General features: G+C 35.6%; 1 protein-coding gene across 2 annotated transcripts in view; it reads left to right on the top strand.

Moving 5' to 3' along the window:
* Nucleotides 1–15,503, top strand: part of TfIIS (RNA polymerase II elongation factor) — a 124,121-nt gene extending 108,618 nt beyond the window's left edge. For both annotated transcript variants that reach the window (XM_090372110.1, XM_090372109.1), the window contains 2 exons: nucleotides 11,301–11,372; nucleotides 15,178–15,503. In XM_090372110.1, coding sequence (XP_090228236.1) covers nucleotides 11,301–11,372; nucleotides 15,178–15,186 — 81 coding nt within the window. In that variant the 3' untranslated portion in view covers nucleotides 15,187–15,503. The remainder of the gene's footprint in view (nucleotides 1–11,300; nucleotides 11,373–15,177) is intronic.
* The last annotated feature ends 10,789 nt before the right edge of the window (nucleotides 15,504–26,292 follow it).

The raw sequence follows: 26,292 nt of genomic DNA, 5'->3' as shown, positions 1-26,292 counted from the left end.
TTGGAGGAGTGTGGCATTGGAGGCAAATTGCTGTTATGGATAAAGGGGTGGTTGAGGGGGAGAACACAGAGAGTGGTAATCAATGGACACTGCTCATCGTGGACTAATGTTATTAGTGGAGTCCCTCAGGGCTCAGTGTTGGGTCCATTATTGTTTTCTGTATTTATAAATGATATTGATGATGGCATAGCAAGCTTAATGTCCAAGTTTGCAGACGATACGAAGGTTGGCAGGGTTGTCAAGGACACTACTGACACTATGCTACTGCAACAGGATCTGGAAAGGTTGAGCAGATGGGCTGAGAGGTGGCAAATTAAGTTTAACATTGACAAATGTAAAGTACTACATATGGGAAATAGCAACCCCAGAGCAACGTATCAACTCTGTGATACTACACTGACAGTGGTAGAGAATGAAAGGGACCTGGGGGTGGTTGTGCAGGCAGATACTAAGTTTTCTGAGCAGTGTAGATGGGCTGCAAGAGTAGCTCATGGTGTATTGTCAATGATATAGGAATTTTTCTAGCAGGGATAAGGAGGTGATTATTCCCTTGTGTAAGGCAATGGTCAGACCGAACCTAGAGTACTGTATACAGGTCTGGAGGCCTCATTTCATGAAGGACGTAGAGATGCTGGAATGAGTAGAGAGAAGGGCAACAATATTAGTGAATGGAACGAAGGGGTGCTCTTACGAAGAAAGGCTTACGTTTTGCAAATTACAGTGTTTGGAGACTAGGCACCGGCGAGGTGATCTGATAGAGGTGTATAAAGCCTTGAATGGTTTGAGCATGCTCAATGCTGATGGGATTCTTCCTCTTGCTCAGAATCACCTAAGAGGGCATAAATTCAAATTGAGGAAAGACAGATGTAGGATAGACGTGAGGAAATTTGCCTTTAGCCAGCGGGTGGTTGGTTGCTGGAATAGACTTCCATCCCTTGTCATGGAAGTTGATGGCCTAAATAAGTTTAAGGCTCAGCTGGACAGGTATTTCTAACGAACAGAGGGGTGAAGTGGAAGTGGTTATTTTTTATTTATTTATTTATTTGTTTTTTTTTTTTGGCTGATGCTTCATAAGCTTGCTTTCTTGCATCAAATGCCTCTACTAATGCTAATGCTAATTTAAAATTGTGGCCAGGCCAATACCGAAATTACACACTACACTGAACAATCGCTTGGTTCTTTCTGCGTTTGTAACACAAATTAATGATATGGTATACAACATTTATTGCGGCGATTGCAACTCGTCATACCAAGGATCGACGCAATTTTCTCTGAATATTCGTGTAAATCAACATGAAGCCTCAGTTTGTGCTTTTCGTTCAGCAGCGTCAGAATTAGCCTTTCATGCCATTAATGAAAAACATACCTTTTTATTTAACGGGGCCAAAATACTTAATGTTCAACGTAATTATACGCGACTATTAATTGCAGAAACCGTAGAAATTAAATTACACGAGAATTCTGTTAATGTTCGGTGGCGTGGACTCTGGTGCGTGGGCTTTTACACGCATGTGCGAAGACAAATAACCACTATTTAAGTTTCAGGTTCAACCCTATTCGGTAATTTTCATTCCTGTGATCACGACATATGGTCGAATAGCGTTGTCAGCTTCAGGAAGGAAAATCGTTTTGAATATTTTTGTTAGATTCTTTTGAACTTTTAATTGTGTTAAATTGATTTGAATTGTATTAAATTGGTTTTTAATTATTTATTTTTTACTCTGTCAGTTTTTGATTTTTTTGTTTTAATTTCTGGAGAGTATCATACAGAAGTGTTCTACGTACTATATTGAGGTAAACTCCTCTTATTATTTTACAAATATTAATATCAATATAGAACGTATTGAGTATTACAGCTCCGATTCATACTATATAATATTTATATGCAAGATACCACATCAACTATGCCAGGATAATTTATCCTGTCATAGTTGATGAGAATGTGATCACCATGGACTGAACTAATATGCCAATTCCAGTGCTTCTGCTATTCCTTCTACTCAATAAATTCATGAGTAGAAAGTGCTGAATGTGCAGTGGTCATGAAGTGAGCACCAATTTCCCAAATTTTCCAGAGCCTACTTTTCTGGCTGTTTTCTTCAAACAGTATCTCACAATCAGTAAGACTATTTTGTAGTCCTAGTTCACTGTTTGACTATGCAGAACAAATTCATAGTAAATACTGCCCTGTGACTCAGATAAGCACGATCTTCACATTTTGTCAGGATTATCTTTTATTTTTGGGCCTGGGAGAATGAATTTTCCATTGAGAGGACCGGGCTTTTGTTTCTGGGCCATAATTATATTCATTATCTGTAATGATTGAAGAAACAGTGTCAGCAGCAGCGCATCAATGAAGATCCTGCCATGACAGAACTAACTGTTCTATAACATCAGTGAGGATGAAAGGAATGTTTTTCATTTCTAAATCTTCATTTGTAAATGAGGCCAATTTCATTAGCAACTTTTCTGGTAGTTATTCCTAATCAAATCATGAACACGAGTGATTGTATCATTGGTTTTTGAAGTTGAAGGGTGACCAGAGTGAGCATCATCTTTGACAGACAGGTGACCTTCTTTTGTCAACAACCTGACTATATGTCAATGACTATTTCTAACAAAGTATAGCTTTAATAACTATGTGTATTTGTCATATCTAATGTCACACGTATAACAAGAAAAACTGGTCAAGTAATATTCTTAACAAGAGGCAATGCATTAATTCTTAAAAAAAATAAAGTAAACCTTTGTTTCTCGAATTTTCTCCTTTTATCAAATTATGTCGGTTCAGGTCAATTTCCTTTAACCTACAAATTGTTCGTGTAGTACTTCAGGGGCTTTACATATGAGTTAATACTGAGTGTTAGTATTCCATGCTAACACTCAGTATTAACTCACATGAAAAGAATTAATTCAAGTGCTTAAATTTTCTTTTTACATGCATTAATGTTCTAAGTGCATCCCTTTTATGAAAATCATCAAGTTGAAGCAGTCATTGATTATGCTCGTCTAATGAGCATTTTTAAATAACACAAATTTTCTGTGTTCTCTCAACAAGCAACATATTCCATTGCAACAGCTTAATTCAACCATGGGAGAATAAATCAATGCAGGTGCTTCTGTCATAAATTAACAATACATATGGCTTATCCTTAACAATCTATAAAAGACTACAACTGGTACCTACAGTCAAATAAGAAACTTTTAATTTCTCTTTATTTTATCATTGATCATTAAACTACACTATAGAAAACACATTCACCTCTTTTCGTTTTTTGTTTCTGAAGACTTATCTTTTTCTCTCTCGACATGCGATAAGGTATGTGCATCTGCTTTGCAAGAGAAAACTCACATCAAAAAAGCAAAAGACTAAGGGGGCATAAATTCAAATTAAGAAAGGACAAAAAAAAAAAAAAAATCACACCATTCCCTCCAAATGCCTGTCCAGTTCCTCCTATCAACTTCCACAACAACAGATGGAAGTTTGTTCCAGCACATCTATTCTACATCTGTAGATGTGCAGAATAGATGTGCAGAAATTTGCCTTTAGCCAGCGGGTGGTTAATTGCTGGAACAAACTTCCATCTGTCGTGGAAGTTGATAGGAGGAACTGGACAGGCATTTGGAGGGAATGGTGTGATTTTTTTTTTTTTTTTTTTTTTGGCTGATGCTGCATAAGCTCATACAGTTGCTTTCTTGCATCACATGCCACTACTACTACTACTACTACATTAACTGAATTTGTTACAGTAATAAGCAAACATAGAAATGAAGGGTAAATATTTTTCTTCAGCTTATTAATTTTTCATACAACAATAGAAACCAAGATATACAATCAATACATACAAACTCTTACAGTTTAAACTTAACAAACCATTGAAAAGTGTTCAAACAATCATAGCATCTTCTCTAAAAGCTCTTTTTAGCATCTTTAAACTTTTCCCAAATTTGAGACAAAGTTTTTTAGAATGGGATGAAATACATAAAACACTTTCTATTCATTATGCACTGATTCATATTGGCTACTAGTGCATCACAACTTGCTGTGATGCACCTGTTTCAAGATACAGTTAGTACCCAAACTTTTTGATTACACCTCATATTTGTTTCATATCATATTGTTGGATTACAATAAAGAAATACAGATTTACACACAGTGCATGTTCAAATCCACATGATACCACAAAATACAGTAATAAACAAGGCCTGAAAATGTGGTATGTGGCCTAACTATTGCCTTATACAACGGGATAATCACCTCCTCATCCCTACTGGAAAAAATTACTATGATTAACTACTGTGCCAATTTTGTGTCCTCTGCAAACTTAAATGTTAAGCCTAATATACCTTCATCAATATCATTAAAATATAGAAATCAACAATGGGCCCAGCACTGAACCGTGGGGGGACTCTGCCAATAACTTTAGTTCGAGAAGAGCAGCGTCCATTGATAGCTACTCTCTCTCTTTTTTCTCCCGCTTAGCCATCCCTTTATCCCTAACAGCAACTTGCCACATAAACAACTGCTCTAATTTGTATAGCAGTCATTTTTGTGCAAAACAGTGTCAAAAGCTTTCCCAAAATCTAAATATATGACAAAAATTATTTTTTGCATCCAGTTTCTCTGTTTCTGTTCACAGTGTCTAATCAGATTGGTCAGACAAGATCGCCCCTTAAATCTGTGCTGTATCTGTATAACTGCATTCCTGCCTAGATGATCCTGCATTACTTATTTAACCATTGACTCCATTATTTTCCCTGGAACAGAATTTAGTTAATTCTTGCTAATCCAGATCGATTTTATCCTGTTTAGTGACTGGTTATAATACTTGGCTACCATTTTATGATCCTGTATCCAAATTAGAAAGCATGCATGGAAGCACAGTGGAAATGCAGTGGTTCTCCAACCCTGAAAAAGTTTTGAACTCAACCATCTTTCAGAAGAGTGTTGGTCAAACTAACAGGTCTTTATTTATTGATGTCTCCCTTTTATTCCCCTTTGTGAATTGGGGATACATTTGCATGTCTCAGGTTCATAGGGACATCCCCTGAATCCAGGGATGTTCTCATAATTGTGACAATGCTGAAACAATTACCATCACTGAAGAAATAAATTTATAAAACAGAATTAGTGACTGAACTTGAAAAAGTACTACTTAACATTTCCCATGGAAGTATTTTAACAATAATACACGAACAGTTCCTAATGATGGCTTATCAATAACTTTTCCATTTGTGACAAACATGAGAGTGTGGATCCATCAGAAGAGAATTTAGTTTTTAATTCTTGCTAATCCAGATTGATTTTATCCTGTTTAGTGACTGGTTATAATGCTTGGCTACCATTTTATGATTCTGTATCCAAATTAGAAAGCATGCAGTGGAAGCACAGTGGATCTCCAACTGTGAAAAAGTTTTGAACTCAACCATCTTCAGAAGAGTGTTGGTCTCAGTTTTCTGGGATGTGAAAGGATTGTTGGTAATTTGAATACCTTGCACCTAAAACCACAGTAACGGGAATATTATGCCATCCCTATGCCAAAGTTAAAAGCCCCAGTTAAGGAAAAAAGACAGAGTTGGGCCATCAGGTTTTGCTTCTCCATGACAATGCACCCATGTACAAAGCCTGGGTTGCACAGGCTGAAATTTTTGAATATTGAATTGAACAATTATCCTGTCCCAAATACTCAGATCTGGCTGCAGGTGACTATCAATTGTAGAAACTTCAAATATAGTCTTTGTGCTCTTAGCTCTTCATCAGCTGCTAAGAGCAGCTATGAAAGCCTGGTTTGATATCCAGCCTCCCGAAGATTTTTTTTTTTTTTTTTAAGATTAAACTCTTTTCAGATTAAATACAATTAAGTGTATTAAACTTCAGGTGAGTTTTTAATTTTTTACACATTTTTATATTCTTTTCTCAGAACATTTTGACTATCCCTCAATAGATATGTAATGCTAAAAAGGATGTGGAATTTTAAGTGCTTTATTTGAAAACAATAAATTGTTTTTAACTTTCAATTGAAAAGAGAAATTTTCAATGTTTTGTGCTACTGCTTTTATTTTTTGTTAGTCTCATTCAAACAAGAGAATAAGGTAGAACAAAGCTTCACAGTTTATCTATAAGAAAAGAAGAGCTCTAATCAGAGATTTCCATTATCATGGAAAAACTAGTTCCAAATACCATTATATAGTGTTCAGGCATTTTTTGGGATGGCTTATTGTTTCAGATTTTATTCTGATCCTCGCTAGATCTTGGAATTTTCCAGATTTTGGTGGCCAAATAAGTTGCAAAAAATACCCTATATATATATATAGGGTGTCCAGGCTAGAGGTATCCAAAAATACACACACACACACATACACTATGCTGCCACTTTATTAGGTACACCTACCTAGTAGTGTGTTGAGCCTCCTTTAGCCTTCAAAACAGCCTGAATTCGTCTAGGCATGGATTGAACAAGATGCTGAAAATGTTGTGCAGGAATGGAGTACCATGCAGACATGAGTGTGTCACGCAGTTCCTTGAGATTCCGAGGTGTAGGCCTGCAGCAAACAGCCCTTTCCAGCTCATCCCAAAGATGTTCAATAGGATTGAGATCCGCGGACTGAGCGGGCCACTGCAGCAAATAAAAGTCATTGTCATGTTCCTGGAACCATTCCATAGTAATTCGGGCTTTGTGCACCAGTGCATTATCCTGCTGGAAGTAACCATCTGACTGAGGATAAACTGTCAACATGAACGAATGCACTTGGTCAGCAATGATGTTTAGGTACGATGTGGTATTCAGGCGTGAATCTATGGGTATCAATGGACCCAACGTGTGCCAAGAAAATATTCCCCACACCATAACACTGCCCCTACCACCTTGCACAGTAGTCGTCAGACATGACGGGTCCATGGATTCATGTTGTTTTTGCCAAATTCTGAGCCTGCCATCAACATGATGCACCAGAAACTTCGACTCGTCAGACCAAGCAACTGTTTTCCAGTCCTTGATAGTCCAGTGCTGGTGTTGCTGTGACCACAGAAGGCATGCTCTCTTGTTCTTCATTGGTTTCAAAGGTACGCGATGTGGCTGTCGTAACCCATTTCCGACAAAGTGCAACAAGTTGTCTGTTGCGATATTTTGTTCTGCTCACCAAGGTTGTATTCTGACGTGATGTGCGACATTGTGGCCCATCTGTTTGCTTGCACAATTCTAGCCATCCTCCTCTGACCTCTCTCGTCAACAAGCGATTTTTCTTCCACAGGAGTGCCATTGAGAGGATGTTTTCTGTTTGTTGCACCATCCTCAATACACCCTTGAAACTGTGGTGCGTGAAAAGTTCAGAACTGCCATTTCAGAGATGCTTTGTTCAGCATGTCTTGCACCTACTACCATGCCATGTTCAAAGTCCGTTAGATAAACTCCTTTTCCCCATTCTTGTTATGGTTTGTACGCTTTATGAAGGTTAGTAAAGTTCAATGCAGGCACCTTTTGTAGCTCAACAGATGTCAAAATGATACTCGAGGTCTTGCCAAGTGTTTTCCAGCATCTGAGGTGTTATTAGAGCAACTGCTTCAACAATACGCTGTTTCAAACTGTCAAAATCCCGAACTTTTCTCTGGTACACAGTCTTTAATAAAGCCCCCATGCAAAAAAGCCCAATGGAGTCATATCCGGAGATCTAGGCAGCCAGGCAGTTGGGCCTCCTCTTCCGATCCAACATCCAGGAAAAGTGTTGTTCAAAAACGTGGTAACATCTCGATGGAAGTGTGGTGGAGCACCATCTTGCTGAAACCTGGGGGAATCTGTGAAACAGCAAAGATCTGAATCATGTTAAGGTAAGTGTGTCCCGTCGCTGTGGGTTCTATGAAAAAAAATGGACCAATGATGCCATTTTGATAACAACAATGATAACAACAGATCAAGGTAATTGGGATTGTCATCAATATGGCTGATCATCTCAGCAGCGAAATCAGCTCTTAAGCAGTGATCATCTGCCTTAAGGTGATGAAGTCGAAGTTTGTACGCATGCAAATGGAGACATTTGTGAACAATGTCGTGAACTGTTGAATGAGAAATCTGTAGTTCATTACTAGCCAGTCTAATTGACTTATGTGGGCTCCTAAAAAATGATTCATGCACCCGATCCACAGTCTCATCGGTCACATGCCTTTTCGGGTGTTTCCCAGTTTGTGAAACCAAACTTCCCATCCTTTTTAGAGTCTTATCCCATTGTAGAATGGATTTGGATGTGGGAGGATTCACATTCCATTCCCTTCGTGCATGCCACCGAACACACACACAACTGATTGAAATTCAGCTAACCAAAGCATGCACTGCACTTTCCGCTGTGGCGTCCACATCTCGACTGAGGCAATAACCGTTTGTGCGACTACTGGTGACGCACCTGCACTAGTGACCTTTACAGTGTGACAAAACAAATCTTGGAGAGATTTCCTGTTGACTGCGCTTTCATTTGAGAAAATATAATGGGTGGTTCTTGCATTATAAGCCATTATTTTTGGATGCCTCTAGCCCGGACACCCTGTGTGTGTGTGTGTGTGTGTGTGTGTGTGTGTGTGTGTGTGTGTGTGTGTGTGTGTGTGTGTGTGTGTGTGTGTACAGTGCAGTACGCTGAAAATAAAATCATTTCCGTCTTCCAAAATATACCACACTGTGTATGGTATATGTTGGAAGATGGAAATAATTTTTATCACACAGTTGCTTCATTGAAGTTCCACTGTTGAGCATTTCTGAATCTTTTACATAAGATTATCTGTATTTGCTGCCTTTTGAAAGGATACAAACCTTTGGGTTACTTACTTTTCTTTTAGGTAACATGTGGGCAAATACTAATGAAAGTTACTGTGTTGATGGTGTTTGCAAACAACTATCTAAAACTTATAAAAACATTCTGTAAATAATAAGCATGCTTTGTGAATCATTACCTCGGCCCAATGGTTCAAGTACAAATACCGAAACTTGGAAATTGAGTAATCCTCGCTTATTATCAGTGAGCTGCTAATCTTGTTCACGAATGTCAGTGCATAATTCCATAATCTGACAGATTCCTCAATTTCTTTGGATCATGGTAAAAATTTTAGCTTATGCTGTGAAATCTCTGTCCTGCTCAATCAATTCTAACATGCTGCTTTGGCAAATGACCAATCCAAGAACCATATTTCTGATTCTTGGATTTTTCCAGAGTCAACCATTTTTCTAAACAGCAAATTTTAGAGGTTCATTGGGGGTGGGGGGGGGGCATGCTGGTGATAATACAGATCACATCAAGATAAAGTGCACAAATAAACTTTTCACTAAGTAATATGATGGTTCAGTTTTAAAACTGTGTTTAGTTTTTTGCTTTACAGAAACCTCAGCTTTGTTGACCGTGATTAAAAAAAAGGGACAACTTTACTTCAGTTACCTTATACCAGTTAACTATAGCTTTTGAGTCCTCTTGATCATAATCCATACTACAGGATAGAATTCTCTTGCAAAAATACTAACAATCTCATAACTATATACACGGTGTCTCAAAAATATTGGTATAAACATTTAGGGAAGGCAGGTAACATCTAAAGGAATGTGAATTGCATAGGAACCCATAACCGGAAACATCACGGGAAAGTAGTAGCAGAGGCACAACAAGCAGAAATGACACAAGACAGTAATTAGTGGCAAACATTTATTTGACATAATATTAACAATGGAGTACGAGATGGATCCATTTCATGATGTTACAACAGATGCTCGAAGGTTCCGCTATGAGACACGATGCATGCGTGACACCAATGCAGCATGGATTGGCAGACACGGTCAAACACACCTGGAGTTTCTTTGACATAGCAGCAGCGCAGACGAGTCTTGCCGTGAGATCCATTTCCGTCTCCACAGGCGATTCATACGCGATAGATTTGAGGGGCATCCCCCCCCCCCTCCACAGAAAGAAATCAGGGCTCGATAAATCAGGTGAGTGTGGGGCCAGGCAACGGGTCCACCACGGCCAATCCATCAACGCCCAAAACGCCTGTTCAAATGGTCACGAACACGCCTTCCATAATGGGCAGGCGCCCCGTCAGATTGAAACCAAATGTTGCATCTCACATTTGCTGGAACATCGTGAAGTAACCCTGGTAGAACTTGTTCAAGAAAGATCTCATATTTAGCGGAATTCATGTGGGATGGTAACAGGTATGGGCTGACTAAGCAGTCACCGCTCATACCTGCCCACACATTTATTGCGAAGCGATCTTGTGCCGCATGGGGGCGCACACCGTGTGGGTTGTCGTGAGCCCACACACGAGCATTGTGCCGATTGAATAAGCCTTCCCGAGTGAAATAAGCCTCATCCGTGAACAAAACATAGGCTGGAAAATTCAAGTCTTGAACACTTTCTTGGAGAAACCACTGCTCAAAAAGCCACACGTGCAGGATGATCTTGGGGGAGCAGTAACTGAATCCTTTGGAAATGAAAGGGGTGTAAGGAATTGTCAGGCCAGACACGCTGTACACTGCAACGAGACACTCCTTAGGCAGAGGCAACGGCACGTGTGCTATTTGTAGGATTATTCTGGACTCAAACGTGGTCTGCCCGCACTACTCCTGTTACCTCTAAATGACCCATAATCGCATAAATTTTGATGCATACATGCAAACAAACGGTGGTCCAGTACATGTCTGTCTGGGAAGCATTCTCCATAAATTCGTTGAGCGGCTCATCCATTGCCCTCTGCTAATCCATACCCCAGTTGCATGTCTGCCAGCTCACGGTTCATATATTGATGCATGCTCTTCATGCGGCGACTACTGCTTGAATGAGTAAACCAGAAATTTTTCCTCTCACGAACTGATGAACAGCGCCGTGTACCGACTTACGGTGACATTTCCGGTTATTGGTTCCTATGCGATTAACATTCCTTTAGATGTTACCTACCTCCCCTAAACATTTGTACCAATAGTTTTGAGAAACCCTGTATATACCAGTGTCCTAATTCCCTGCATCATTGCAATAGTTGAATGTTAGCAGATCATGACCTGGTTGGTCATGATCTGCTAACATTCAACCAAATACAGTACAATACAATATAGATATAAAAACCCATAAATATAATAGATCTAAAAAATTAGAATGATCACATATCTTTGCTGGAGATAACCCTAATATGTATATCACAAATATTGCTGCTTTTGCAGAAGAAAACTGGGTTTCCTCTTTTGCTCTATTTGTCAATGTTATTATTAATAACAACAGTTATTTAATTTCTTTTCTCCAGTTTTATATAGTGCAAATATAATCTTTTTCACCGTTAGGTCCAGACAAGGAGTGCTGATGAACCTATGACCACATTTGTCTTTTGTAATGAGTGTGGAAACAGGTGGAAGGTAAGCAGTAGACTTTTTGTGTGTGAAGTTCCTTAAAGACTATTTTTAAAAAATTTTCATTGCTATTATTTAAATTTATATTCTTTATCCAAAATTAATATTTATTGTAAATAAGTTTCTATACTTGTAGATTTTATATGCAACATGAATATCCAATCTGTAGAAAAAACAGTTTGAAGAAAATAAAAATTAAGGAAATCTTTCTCACTATAAAAATTGAGTTAATTGAAATATAGGAGTAAAATTCACAGTTTAGTTTTATAGTTCCAGTTTTACATTTTCACTTTAGTACTCCTGGCAGTAGTTTTTGTATATACAGCAGACTCTTGATTTACCGGGATCGGATTAACCGGGATGCTTCAAGACTCCAAATTGAAGAAAAAAAAAAAAAAAAAACAGAAATCATAAAATTCAAGTAATAACAAGAATAGGCATGAACAGATGTTTTGCAATAAGAAGCGCCATTAATATAAATATAAAAACCCTTAATTTCCTTGGGAGATTAATGTACCTATTATCTTGCAACCACTGCTCTGCTGTCTTCACACCCGCCACTAAAAAAAATTGTTTTAGTGTGTCGCGTCGATTGTCGTGTTCCGTCGCACTGCAAAAAGACAAATTTTGTTTTGTTATTTATGTCGAAATAACGAAAAGAAACGCAACTTCCCAAATTGAATACACATGACAGGTCAGCCTTACATGAACTTCGGGAAAATAAAGACATTATTATACAGAGGGCAGATAAAGGAGATAAAGTGGTAATACTCGATAAACCTGATTATATTAATAAGTTAGAATCAGATCTCCACTTATCTCGAAGTAGACCCAGCACTATTTACTAATTTAGTTCTCAATTTTTTTTTAGGATTGCAAAATTCAAAACAAACAAAAATAATAAATAAATAAAATAAGCAATCAATAACGACGATCACGGCACGCACAAATTGCACAAGTGAGATACGGAGTAACAAGCAAAAAAATAGGAAAGAAGAGAAGATTCTTACAATTTATTTTTTGGTTTTTTTTTTTGGTTTTTTTTATGACTGAAAATTTCAGTGAAGGGGACACATTTCACCATAATAACGTAAAAACCCACACAATTCTAGCTATCGGTATTATTGCAAATGCAATAAGATCGAGTTTACTACCTGTTTATAATTAGATGCAGGAACAGTAAAGCCCAGTAATCTGGAAGGTGTAAATTGTTTAATGGCAGTGACCTCCAGAAATGTACTTTAGTAAAATGTGAGTTTGCGTGAGGTGATAATAGTGTGTTTCCCCCTTAACCCTGTGAAGTTCTTTTCAGAAAATTTAATTTTTACCATTATCACAGTGCCGACTAAGAGAATAAGTGACAGCGCTACTAGTAATTCTACCAACAAAAGGAAAGCCATCGATTTGGATCAGAAAATTTAACTAATAAGGATGTATGAAAATGGCCAAACATTAACAAATATCACGCAGAATTCAGATTTGTCAATAATAATATAGTAGCGGCATGTTATTAGGCATCCCGAGTTACATAAAACTCGACAAAGTAAGAAGTCCTGGAACTTATCCCTTACATATGTCAGGGACTTTGTATTTTTGGAGTAACCGGAAAATCGATTATCCAGGATTTGTTTTTTACCATCTATCTTGGAAAATCGAGAGTCTACTGTAATGTGTATAAATTAATACTTAAAAATATATAATTTTTAAACATTATCATTAAAAAAAAACTTCCGATAATGTTCCCAGTTAGGTTTGCACTCCAAAAGGAAAAAATTACGATGTACGGTGCTATCATTAAGCCATCCAATCTTATTGATAGATGGCACTAAATTCAATACTTAAGTGTCGGCTGTATACAAAGATAAACAAATTTATTTTTTACACTGGGTGTTAGCAAATGGTTGATCCAATTGACTGGTCAATTGTAAAGCATACTTTTTGATCACAGTGTATAGAAATAAAAATACAGTACCTTTTCTGGATAAAACCAGTGGCAGAAATCTTATTAATTACTTGTCCGATATAGTTTTGCATGTTTACAACTAGCTTATTGTTGTAATGGTAAATCCCAAGATTTTGTATTTTGTAAAGTAGCTCTTGTGATGAAAAGAGTTGCTTGCCCTGCTTTATATTGATAATGTAGAATGTAATATAGAATTAATTAATTACAGTGTTGATTACAGTAACTTGACATAACTATAATTGGACTTGGACAAGACACTGTCATCATCTTTGAAATCTTGTTCATATTCAGTGGTGTACTCAATTGTGATAATACAAATCAGTTCTTTCAGACTGTCAGCCTTCCACATTGTTTATTTTAATGTGTACATCTTGGGTGTTTGTTCTTCCATGCCACCTTATTTCCTGTTAGATTTTATAGTAAAAAAAGGGGGAAAAAACCCAACTTTTAAACAAAAAGAGATTTCTATTTTTAGTGGTTGTTGACAAATCTGAGTACCTTTGGTTTTTATCTGTTTTAATTTTTTTATATATATAATTTTTTTTTTTTTTTTGGCACTAATTATCATTTTTAATTTGCTTGATACAAGATTATGGTCACTTTTAATCTCATATGCTCTATATTCTTGCATTTCAATTAGATCATTTTCTGTAATAATAATATAGTCAATTATGCTTTTTTTGTTTCTTTTATATTCTCTTCATGTAAACTTGTGGCTATCTTTATGCTGAAATATTGGTTGTAATTAAGATTGCATGCACAAAATTCTAGTAAATTTTTACTATTATTGTTAAATTTGCCTATCTGTCACTCTCCAAATTTTCTTGAAATATCTCTTAAATGTATCATTTCCTGCTCTGCTGCTGAACTCTCCAGCCATTACTATTCTTTCTTTCTTTCTTTCTTTGAAACTTCATTTGGGCTGTATGTGCAAACCAATTTCATCACCCCTACCTTCTGTCATAAATTTTGTCCACATTACTCTACTGGATAATGCTTCCAGTCCAATTAAACCATCATTGAAACTGCAGTAAAGTATCAGCTATTCCAGCATCCATTTATCCATCCATCCGAAAAGCTCATGCAACCAGCACATTTTAAAATATCTAAATCTGTTATTTAATTTGTATATTTAGTTATTAAAATGAATGTGAAAAAAAAGTAAGTGTTGCTCATAGAATTTTTGCTTACAATTTTAATTTAAATTCCAACTTGCAGCTTTTCCTGCTAAAGATGTGTCAGAACATAGTAACTTATCAAATGTAGATTACAGGTTGATTCTCAAATATATTATTAAGGTAATACGCAGGTTGATCATTTAATTCACAGAGTGGACCTATGTTAATTTTAATCTTCCTCACAGAGGTCTGCCAGTGCTCGCTCTCTCCCCCTCCTTTTCAAAATAATCTCCTTCATATTATACATTCATGCTATTGATGAACCCACTCTTAAAGTACTCTTGGAAGCCATTTCTTGATAAGTCTTTTAGAGAGTTTTTGTGGCCACAGATTTCTCGGCCTTTAATGTCCCTATGCCTCTTTAAAATTGCAATTTTCTTTTTTTCCTTCTCCCTTAACCTCAATCTCAGTAGCATGCATGCCATGTAGAACGCAATAGTAAATAACAAAAAACAGTTGCATACAAACATGTGTCTTAAGCCATTTTGCAGCTACATGTCAGGTCAGAACTTGCAACTATATCACCACCAAACTTGAGTGCTTGCGTGGTGGTGCTTCCATTTAGTGAGTTAAATGCTCAGCCTGTGTAATAGCAGTGTTTCTGTAATTTTCTATGATAATAATAGCATTTTTTTTCCCTTTTTTTTTTTTTTTCTTTTTCTTTTTTCAGTTTTGTTAAAATATCTTGGAATGAAAAGAGCTAAGTTGCTGCAGTAGTGGAATGTTTGGCAGGCTGCAGAACTTCTTCATCCACTCCCTCCCCCACTTCCCCACAGCCATACGTAGACTGCTGTACATAAATTGCTTATTTCAGTAAAACTTCATCTTTTTTTTTTTTTGCATCACATAAAGTCAGCCATTTAAATTTTTATTTACTGGAGTAGTAATAGTAAATGATTGTGCAAGCCAGTTTCAGTGTAATATAATAATTTTCATTAGTTATAAAATTAATTTACTTAAAGCATATGTTAAGTGTGCTGATAAACAAAAAGTACAACTGGCCATATTTAATAATTTTAGAAACTTTTATAACTTAAAACACATGAACTTATGTTTATGATGAGTCATCTTATTTTAGAAATTTTTTTGAAAAAAAATTTAATATTTACTCATTGTTAAAAAAATAAAAAAAGGTCATGTTTATTGGTCTTTTCTTAATTGAACAGTGAATTTAAATTTCATCCATACTGCCAGAAAAGAGTAATTTAATATAAATAAATGTGATGCATCTTGACATCAATAAACAGTGTGTACATCATGGGTGTTTGTTTTAGTATGTATAAAAGACCAGAAATATAAGTGTATGTTTAATCATTGAGTCATCAATTTTCATCAAACAGAATTACATTAATGAGTTTCCGTATAAACATCAGAAATTAAGTCTAGCTTCTTTTGTCTAACATTAGTAATAGTGAATAATGACACATGAAAAAGAAAGGGATAGAAAAATGTAATAGCTGCCTTAACATAGAGCCTAATAAAGGGGGACATCATTTTAAAATTATTACAAGATGGTCTCTTAACAAATCCTGCCCAGTTTTAGCCAATAACTGAAAGCTGTTCCATTGGAATTGGTGAGTCATAGTTTGCAAAATATATATTTCATAGCAGTTTCATAAGTTATTTTTATTTATTTATTTTTTGCCATAACCTATCATCTTCAGATTATTAAGAAACAGATGCAACATCAGAATTCAGATACATCTTAGTGATTGGATATGAATAACCTGATCAGGATTAGATATTGCTATATACTGAAATGGATTTATTGATTTTAATTATTGTGAAAGAAGATTAAAAATAATAAATTTAACAAACAGCAATTTGAACATCTTTCCAGAAGGTGCAAGAATTCCCTCACTGTGCGTAAAATTAGTCACAAAGCTACATAATAACACAAGAAAACAAGGTCAGTTGCATTTGTAGAAGCAAGTATTATGTTGATTGTAATGCTATGGAAATGAAGAATAATATAATTTCCAGTCATTGAGATATATCTTTTCAAAGATATTTTTCAGTTTCCAGTTTCAGTTTAGTTTGGAGAAAAATAATCCTAAGTGTTTCATATGATTGTAACTTAGATATGCAATAAATAAAACACTAAATATATTAAAGATATCAATTTAATAACATACAATACTTGGTTTATATACACAATATGGCAATTCATTACTTGTGCCCTGGGGGGGGGGGAACTGTTACAAACTGTAATTGAAAATGGAGTCAAAGAAACTTCTGAACTTCAGCATCTGTTACTCAATGCTGATGGGATTCTTCCTCTTGCTCAGAATAATCGCCTGAGAGGGCATAAATTCAAATTGAGGAAAGACAGTTATAGGATAGATGTGCGGAAGTTTGCCTTTAACCAGTGGGTAGTTGATTGGTGGAACAGACTTCGTCTTTTGTTGTGGAAGTTGATAGCCTAAATAAATTTAAGGCTGAGCTGGACAGGTATTTGGAATGAACGGAGGGGTGAAATGGGAGCAGGTGTTTTTTTTTTTTTTTTTTTGTGGCTGATTCTGCATAAGCTTGCTCTCTTGCATCATATGCCTCTACTAATGCTAATGCTATATTATTGAAATGCACAAATGACTACACACCCATGAATTTGCATAGGAATCTCCAGCGTGAGCAATTCTTGTTCATGGGTATATATTCTAATTTAGCAATGGCAAGTTTGGGTTGAGATTGGATTACGTTTTTGTAAGATTCAGTACTGTTGCTCTGTAACTAAAAAATAGCAAGAAAACAGATTCTCCATGTGTGGTCTGCGATGAATTTTAAAGAAACAGGATGCATGATAATTCAAGCTTGTGGTGATGACTCCATCTTAAAGGACTAGTCGTTCTAGTGTTTCAAGAGGTTGAGTCCTGTGCTTTTAATCAGGAAACCATTGCTCACATTTGTAAGTCTGATATGACTAGGCAAATGATCAGTGAAGTTTCCGAGATTATTGACATTCTGCAGTTGCCCTGCTGCTCTGATGAGCTTTAAGTGTATCATGTATAACTTGATCCCACAACATCCCACAGACAGTCAGTAGATGGCGCATGCCCTTGTAAGGTTAAGATGATTGAGGGTTGAATTTTGGTTTCTGTGTCCACGGATTACAGGTTCATGCAGACTAATCAAAGGACAAGATTGGAGATATTCCTGGCTGGGAATATCACTACCAAAAGCTTTGCCACTGGGAATATCACTACTGAAAGTAGGCTTGTAAGAATTTGCAGGCCTGCTTTTCAGGCCATTCCTAGTGACAAAGCTGTGTGATAATGCATGGGGTATATTTTAAAGGTGTGATATAATATCATTTAAGGTAATAACTGCAAAATGAAATTTGGAAGCTTTTTGATTGCATCTTGTAATTAGTCAAGTTCCATTTTTAATAATGATTCCATATTCTAAAAGCTGGATATAAAAATTGGCTGCTTGCCATGGCACATGTTGAAATTCTCACTGTATATTTGAAGACCCCAAAATTCTCACTGTATATTTGAAGACACTGTATACTTAAGTTCTTGAAAACTTCAGTTCATTTTAACATATCACAAAAATGATTTATTTCTCTAGTCATACAGAAAAACAAAGGAGTATAACCTGTCAATAAACTAGTGTTTTTCATATAAATTCATTATATGAAATGTGTCACAAGACACATTCATATAATTCAATTTTAGGCATCGTCTTAAATTAGCATACCATAATTTTTAGAATTCTACTCTGCCTCTACAAATGCTGGTTCATGCAGACTAATCAGGACAAGATGCAGTTGGAGGTATTCCTGGACACTCAATGCTGTATGAGTTTGCAATGATCTTGCAAACAAATTCCTCTTAATAATTCCTCTTACCAAGTTAAAACAAGTAGTAACAGTTCCATTTCTATTTTTAATTCCACGATAATTAACACATCCCTTGGACAAAAACGAAGATTTTGTTCAAAGGAGCAGAATATACTCATACATCACCAAAATACTTTTGTTATGAATGTGGCAGGTTTCTTTTGCAGTGCCAGTATGGCACTCATGTGGTTTTGACTAAGGAGAGTCTCAGTTTATGAACCTCGAAATAGCATTACATTTGTACTACTAGACAGTAGGGTAAGTGATAGAAACATGGAATTCTGGGGGGGGGGGGGTGTTGCTGGGACCTGATATGTTTTTTTTTAATGGAAGGGGATATACAGTTTTATTGCTTGATAACCGTGGACTATCTTTGTACCATGCCACTGGGCCAGAAATGTGGAGAAAAGGTTCAGGGGTACAGGGGCTGCAAGAACCAATTAAAAACCCAACAGTGCGATGGCATTTTAAAAAATTTCAAGTTTTTTTTCCCCCTTGGTTAGTAATACTATCTAGTTTTTGAAACTCAAATACCACAGTATTTATTTTTTTAAAAAGTTTCATCTATTCCATTCATTTTAATTTAACCCTAATTTTTAAGAGCCACAGCTTCCAATAAAAACTTTCCTCGGAATTTTGTTATTAGGTTAAATGAATATCAAAAATAGATTTTGTAACAATACAAATTGTAACTTGCGTGCACTTGTTTTTCTTTTGTGTTTGCACAAGGCTTATAAATTTTCTATTTGACACATTACTTTTTGTCAGTCTGTTATACACTGAAGAGGCAAAACATTATGACCAGCAAGTCGGTATGCAAATCGAAGCAGCTGCAGGTGAACTATGGTGCGTACGTGGGTCGGGACACTGTATAAAAAACACATGATACTGAGCTCCGTTAATCAGTGTTACTCTTGTTTTTCAGATGGGAAAGTCAGCAGACTTAACTGAGTTTGACAAAGGCCAAATTGTAATGGCCAGACTACTAGGTCAGGGCATATCCGAAACGGCATGGCTGGTGGGGTACTCACGGTCAGCCGTGGTTAGTATCTACCCAAAGTGGTCTGAGGAGAGAAAACTCACGAACCGCCGGCAAGATATTGGATGACCACGGCTCATCGATGCTCGAGGTGTGCGAAGGCTCTCCCAGATGGTATGGCAACAGAAGGGTGGCTGGCGCAACTCGCCAGTAATTGGAATGCTGGTGACGGGAGTAATGTGTCACAACACACAGTACATAGAACCCTACTGAAAATGGGGCTGCGTAGCCACAGGCCGTTCTGAGTGGGCACGCGAGCATCGAAACTGGACCTTGAGTGATTGGAAGAAGGTCGTCTGGTCCGATGAATCACATTTCCTGTTGCACCTTGTGGACAGCCCAGGTAAACGATGTACATGTACATCGTTTACCTGGGGAAGTAATGGCACCTGGATGCCCTGTGGGACAAAAACAAGTTGATGGTAGCGGTGTCATGCTTTGGGCAATGTTCTGCTGGGATACACTGGGTTCAGTGTATCCCAGCAGAATGATGCTGAAGTGTGAATAGGATGGCTAATGGGAGGAATTCCGGGCTCTGCTCAGGCAACCCAACCTAAAAATCATTGCTGACCAGGTACACCCTTTCATAGCAACAGTCTTCCCCTTTGGCAGTGCTATCTTTCAGTAGGATAATGCACCATGCCACACCGCCCGGATTGTTCGAGACTGGTTCATGAAACATGAGGAAGACTTCCAGGCCCTGGCCTCCAAATTCCCCAGACATCAATCCCATAGAGCACTGTGGTTTGTGTTGGAACAGCAACTCTGATCTGGGCATCTCAACCATGGACCTTACAAGAGTTAAAGGATCTGCTGGTTATGTGTTGGTACCAGATACCACAAGACACATTTAGAAATCTTGTAGTGTCCATGCCTTGACGGGTGGTACGAGCTGTTTTGGCTGCAATCATTGGCTGCACGTGGAGGACCAACATTATATTAGGCAGGTGGTCATAATGTTTTGGCTCATTGGTGTATACAGTAGACTGACGAAATAACAGCACCCCAAATAATGACAAATTGAGATTGGATACAGCATAGATGTCTTGCAGTGCCGGAAAAAAAAAAAAAAAAAAAAAAAAGAAAGAAAGCGGAAAGTCACATGATTACTCTTTTGTTTAAATTTGCCATTTTGAAAGTGAATTCTATACTCGTACAAAGGAGAGCTTAAGTATATCAGTGCTCAAAACATAAACTGGGAATAGCATTTCAGTCAGATAAAAATTTCATTTCACTGAGTATACCACAAGGGCAATTCATATGGGAACCTATATCATATAATTCAAAACTAATTTTAGAGATATGTATATAAAAAATTATTCAAAAATAACCAATTTATGGGATTATAATTAGATACCTTGATGATTAAATTTATTACAGTATCCTGTTTTTAATTTAGCAGTTAAAAACAGGATGGCACAAATAATGGATTAAATAATTAATGCTGTTTTTCCAACAGTGCAATTTTGTGGTTTAAGGGTGGTTCCCTGTCCAAGTTCATTGTGTGAGAGCTTGATTTGGGAAGAATAAAGTGATATTGATAGACTGTCCTGTTCAGAACCTCATTGAGCACAGTAAATCTACTGTGGGATGAAAAGGACTTATGAGTGTCCATGGAAGCCAAACATCACATGCCTAATTAAAAGTGCCCTGCTAGAGGAATGGAGAAATATTTCCACTGATATGGTTCATAAATTGGTAGAAAGTGTTTTACAAAGAGTGCTACGTGACACAGACCAAAGAAAATTAAAATCTGATCTGCAAACTGTCTTTGTTAGTGTCTGTATTTTTAGTATACCATAGTAGATATAAAACCAAGCCTTACAGTATACTATCACATGCAACCCTTCACTCAACTTTTATAGGCATAGCTGAAATTTGCATATTTTGAGTTGTAAAATTCTTCTTTTCCCAATAAGCGTATTGCTTGTCTGGTTTAGGATATATCACTTTTCTGTCTTCTTAGTCTTCTGTTCATTTGCCTATGAGTCTCCAGTTCTTTAATATGTTTACCTATTTGCCATTCTCTATCCTATCTGTATGTTTTTCCCATTTTTGTTACCCTATTACATATCCACTCATTTGATAGGTTGTATTTTGCATTGTTTCCTGATTTCCTCACTTTTATTATCTCTTAATGTTTTATTATTTTCCTTAATGTTTTCATTTCTGTAATTTTTTGCTGTTTGTATACCTCTTGTCTCAGAGGCATACATCATTATAGGTCTTACGATAGTTTTATATATTTTAACTTTAGCATCTTGATTAATATTTGGATTGTTCCAAATTATATTATTTACTCCCTTGCTTGTTCTTCTATTTCTTCTTGAGTTTGTTTTATTTGGAAAAAGACAGAACAATACTTGTTTTGTCTTTTTCCATTCTAATTTACATTGGAGTGGTTCTTTTGTTGTTACACTTTGTTTTCTCTATGGAATATTTCCATATTGTACTCTGCTTTTTTATTAGAATGATGTATCATATTTTGTAAATCGTTTTCACTTCCTTCCCTTAAGCACTGCATCATCTGCATAGCATATTAATTCCTTTATTTACTTCATTAATTCATCCATTATCAGGTTGAAGAAATTCGATTCAGATTTGGTGAGTCTCCATGTCTTATTTCTTTAGTTATTTTTATTTCTTCTGCATTTCCTTGATCTGTTTTGATTATGCACATATTGTCTGTATTTATCTCTGATTACTTCTGTTAATTGTTAATTGTTGAGGAACTTTGCATATCTTTAAGATTTCTATTACACTTTTTATTTTAACTCTATCAAAAGCTTTCGTTAAATATACAAAATGCACATAAATTGATCTGTTATACTCTGGTAATTTTCTGTTAATTGTTTTATCATAAATATTGCATCTATTCACGATCTATTTTTCCTAAATCCTTGCTACTCGTCACTTAATTCTATAATTTTATTTTTCTTATAATGCCTTTATACACAGTTTCAGTGATGGTAATTATTAATACCCCTGTAATTTTCCAGCAATCATTGTTTTTATATATTGGTATTATGTTTTTCACCAATCATTTGGTGTATTCTTTTCTTTAAAAATTTGTTTCAATATTTCTGTTGCTTCTGTGGTTAAGCTTTTTTCCTCCATATTTTAGTCACTCATTGTTTATTTTATATATACCTGCACTTCTTTTTTTTTTTTTTAGTTTTTGTTTATTTCTTTTCATTTAATTCTATGACCTCTTCATTAATCTTATTTTCTTTGTTTTTTAATATTTGCTGCTCTTCACTTATATATAATTTTTTAAAATGATTTACCAACATAACAGAATCTGTTTATTTTAACATATTCATTTAATTCTTTTCTTTGATTCATATTATTCACCAAATTTTCCTCTATGCTCCAAACATAACCTTTGAATACTAGGTCAGTTTTTCAAAAGGAAAAACTTTCCCAAATACTCTTCTTATATTTTTCTTATCTACATGTTGGTTCTGTTTAAAATCTCCTTATATTCTTGTTATATTTGTGCACCTGTTTTATTTGGTAAATGTTTCTGGATTGCTTTTGCTGTGATTCTGTAAGCTAAGCAAGTCTTCTGAATACCATGGAGTCCATCATTTTTATTCGTTTTTATATTCGTCACCTAATGTTTCATACATCACTTTATTTGTACAAGTTTTAAACCTTTTCCTTATCAATATTGTTCCAGAGATTAAAAAAAAAAAAAAAAAAATGATTTAGTAAGTTTAGAAATAAATCTACTAAGTTGTAATTATGTATTTTTATTCATAGCTAACAAAAAAAAAAAAAAAAAAAAGGAACTTTCAGCTGCAATGACATGTATAGGCGTTTAACAAAAATAATTACTTTTTTGCTGCACCATTTTCATTTCTCTATTGTCAGATCTCTCTCTTTTCAGCAAGAGTAGTTGAGTTGGACAGCATTCAGTTTGTTGATCTTTTGTCGATTTTCAACGTATCATTTAATTTTGTTAATTGGTAAGGTATTAAAAGTGTAAATTTGTTTTATATCTTCATTTTTATAGCCTCTGGATAATATTCCTCTGATTTTCGCTTATTACAATTGCTGTTTAATAGAACCAACATTCAATTTGCAAACGTGATCACAATAACCGCTGCTTACTGTAATTATTTTATGGCACCTGCATAAAAAATAAATAAATGCTGGCTTATTTAGATTATTGACATTTAGATTTTCAACGTTCTACTGTATTTCTGTATAGATTTCTAATACTTCATCTTGTAATAAATAAGTAATTTTGTACAAAATTAAACATGATTTACAGGGTTTACAAATTTTCTAAGCCAGAATTAATTTAATCTAGTTAAAATCCAAATGTTTTACCTCACCTTCACCATGCACATTCACTGAAGAATTAACAGTACACGGATGAGTAATTATATTCTTAGACAAAAAATTTTCACTGAAATGTAGAACCCAAAAGCTGTTAATGAATTAAATATGCTTCATTCAGCTGTAATCAATAAACAGATAAAACTAAAGACTAAAACTAAATGTATTGCTAATTAAAGGAAGTGACAGAATGAAATAAAACCTCCCTGTGACTGTCTGAAGGTGCATGCTGATTATGGAACAAGTAACTACTATGGAGACAGTAGGTATAAACAAGCCAAATCCTACCTAGTAATTAATTTTAAATAATAGCTTTACTTCCGGAGTAAACCACAGAAATAAAGCCACATGATAAATAAGACAAGAGAAGGAAAAGATATACTACAGAATTATTTTATGATGGAACTTAGGCTACCCTAAGTCACAGATCAAATTGTTAGAGGAATCAAGTTACAAATATATTGCATCCTAAATGGCAAATGATCAGAAATGCCATGTGTAATCTTACACAGAAAAAATTAGCTATATTTCCAGCATTACTATTTTTGTGCAGGAGTATTCCTCTATACATTGAATTGCAAGATACAGAGTGATTCAAAATTCATATAAACCAAATTGTAAGCGTTAATTATCCTGACAACTTGTTAAAATTTGATTCTAACAGCTATAGTAGCAGTACAGATCGTTCCCAAATGTCTAACAGTTATTTTCTTTCTCCTCCTTATGGTTTTTTTTTTTTTCTTCCTCATCTCTGCAATGGATAGTGGTACCAGGTGCATGGGGGTGGTTGTTATGTCCAGCTATTATTATTCATCGAGGAACTGTCTGACTGTCTTACAGGTATTCAGGATTGCGACTCTCTGGAATTCCTCATAGATGTTCTCTGAGAGGCCTACTGCTTCTATGTTCTTTTGTAGCCTCTTTGCACCATACTGGTTGACACAGTGATCTGGATGTTCATTACTTGTTCCCTATACCACACCACTTTGACTTCCTGACCTTTTTCTCATTAGGTTTTCTGTAGGTTGCTGGTGTTGAGTAGTGCTGTGTTGATTAGGTAGGTAGCCTTTTCCTTCTTGTGAGGGTTATGTGTAGTCTGTTGTGTGGGATCCCAGTATAACTTGTGGATATGGATCTCTGGTAGGTCTGAGGTTTGTACTTGAAATAAAGCGTATTTTCTTTGATCAACTGGTATTTCTTCACTAACTTCTGATGTATTATCCTGGTGTCTGTGAGTGTATTCTGTGAGGTAGGATGACCACCTTGCATCCAGCAGTGATGTTGTTGGATTGTTTCTGGGGCAAGATGACATCACTGATATTCTCATTATTATTATATGTTAGCTTCCTGTCACTAACCAGTGTTTTATTTAAAACAACAGAGCAGATCATTTTCCTGGGAACATAAATGAACAGTCATGGTCCCCCAGATTTTTAACTTTTGGACTGTTTAAAAGGAGTGATATTGTATGCACTAACAATCTTCATGTATTGGAAGAATTAAGTCAGTGAATCAGAAATTTCAGTGATAACCATTCAAATGCTATGTTGTCTCATCAGATATGTTGAAAAGAGTTTGTACTTGCATTTGGGTAGGACACTTTCAACACTTATTGTAATGTCTATTATAATTATGTTTATAATAATAACTATGATATTATTTCATAGTATCATGAAATAAAACATGATACTATGGGTTGCATGTCTTTTGAATCATCCTGTATAACCACATTTTAAATTACACTTTCTTAAATAGAGTAATTTCACAGATTAACTTTATTTTTCAATAAGACTAAAATCTGAACCTTCTGATTAATCAGATTTTTTTAACTAATCAATCTGTTTTAACTATTGAAATAAGTAACTGAAAATTGTAGAAACATGCCTTGTAAATGATGAATTAGGATAGTATACTTGAATGCTTTTACAAATACTGTTTTAATTGGAGGGGGGGGGGAATAAAGATAACTTCTGATACTTACCTAATAGAAAAATCAAGTTTAACTCCATTTATCAATAAATAAAATTTGATCAGTCTATTCATTTTTGTGCATGCAACAACAATGGATGCGCATTATGATTTTTGTGGGCATATGTTTGAATTTGCAAGATATTTTTATCACTTCTTATGAAGGATCATCTACTTGCTGAAGCTGGTGACTTCCTGAGAATAATGTAATCGGGTGTGTTGGGGGGTTGAAGTAACTGTAATCATCATCCTTTCTGGCAGTTTATTCTTTGATTACCTAGAGTTTATAGATGAAATTAGGGGGTCTGATTATGAGAAAAATTTAAGATAATTTGAGGAATACCTCCCACTTGTCTTAGTTGTAGTGCTTGTGCTTTAAAGAGAGAGAGAGAGAGAGAGAGAGAGAGAGAGAGAGACTGGAGAAAACCATTGCTAGATAATTTTATTTTCTTTTTATACTGCGAACAGTCTGCTCATCAGTACTAAATGCAAATATAGTAGATTTTTCCCTTAATAACGTTGAATTTTTGTTGTATGTCAACAAGATTCATTTATGCTTTAACATTATGTTATCAGCATTCTGTAAAACA

This window comes from Mastigoproctus giganteus, chromosome 4 (assembly GCF_048544385.1).
Source record: "Mastigoproctus giganteus isolate SK-2022 chromosome 4, ASM4854438v1, whole genome shotgun sequence".
In the NCBI taxonomy this organism is placed as follows: Eukaryota; Metazoa; Arthropoda; class Arachnida; order Uropygi; family Thelyphonidae; genus Mastigoproctus; species Mastigoproctus giganteus.
This window is presented reverse-complemented; position numbering and strand designations above follow the sequence as displayed.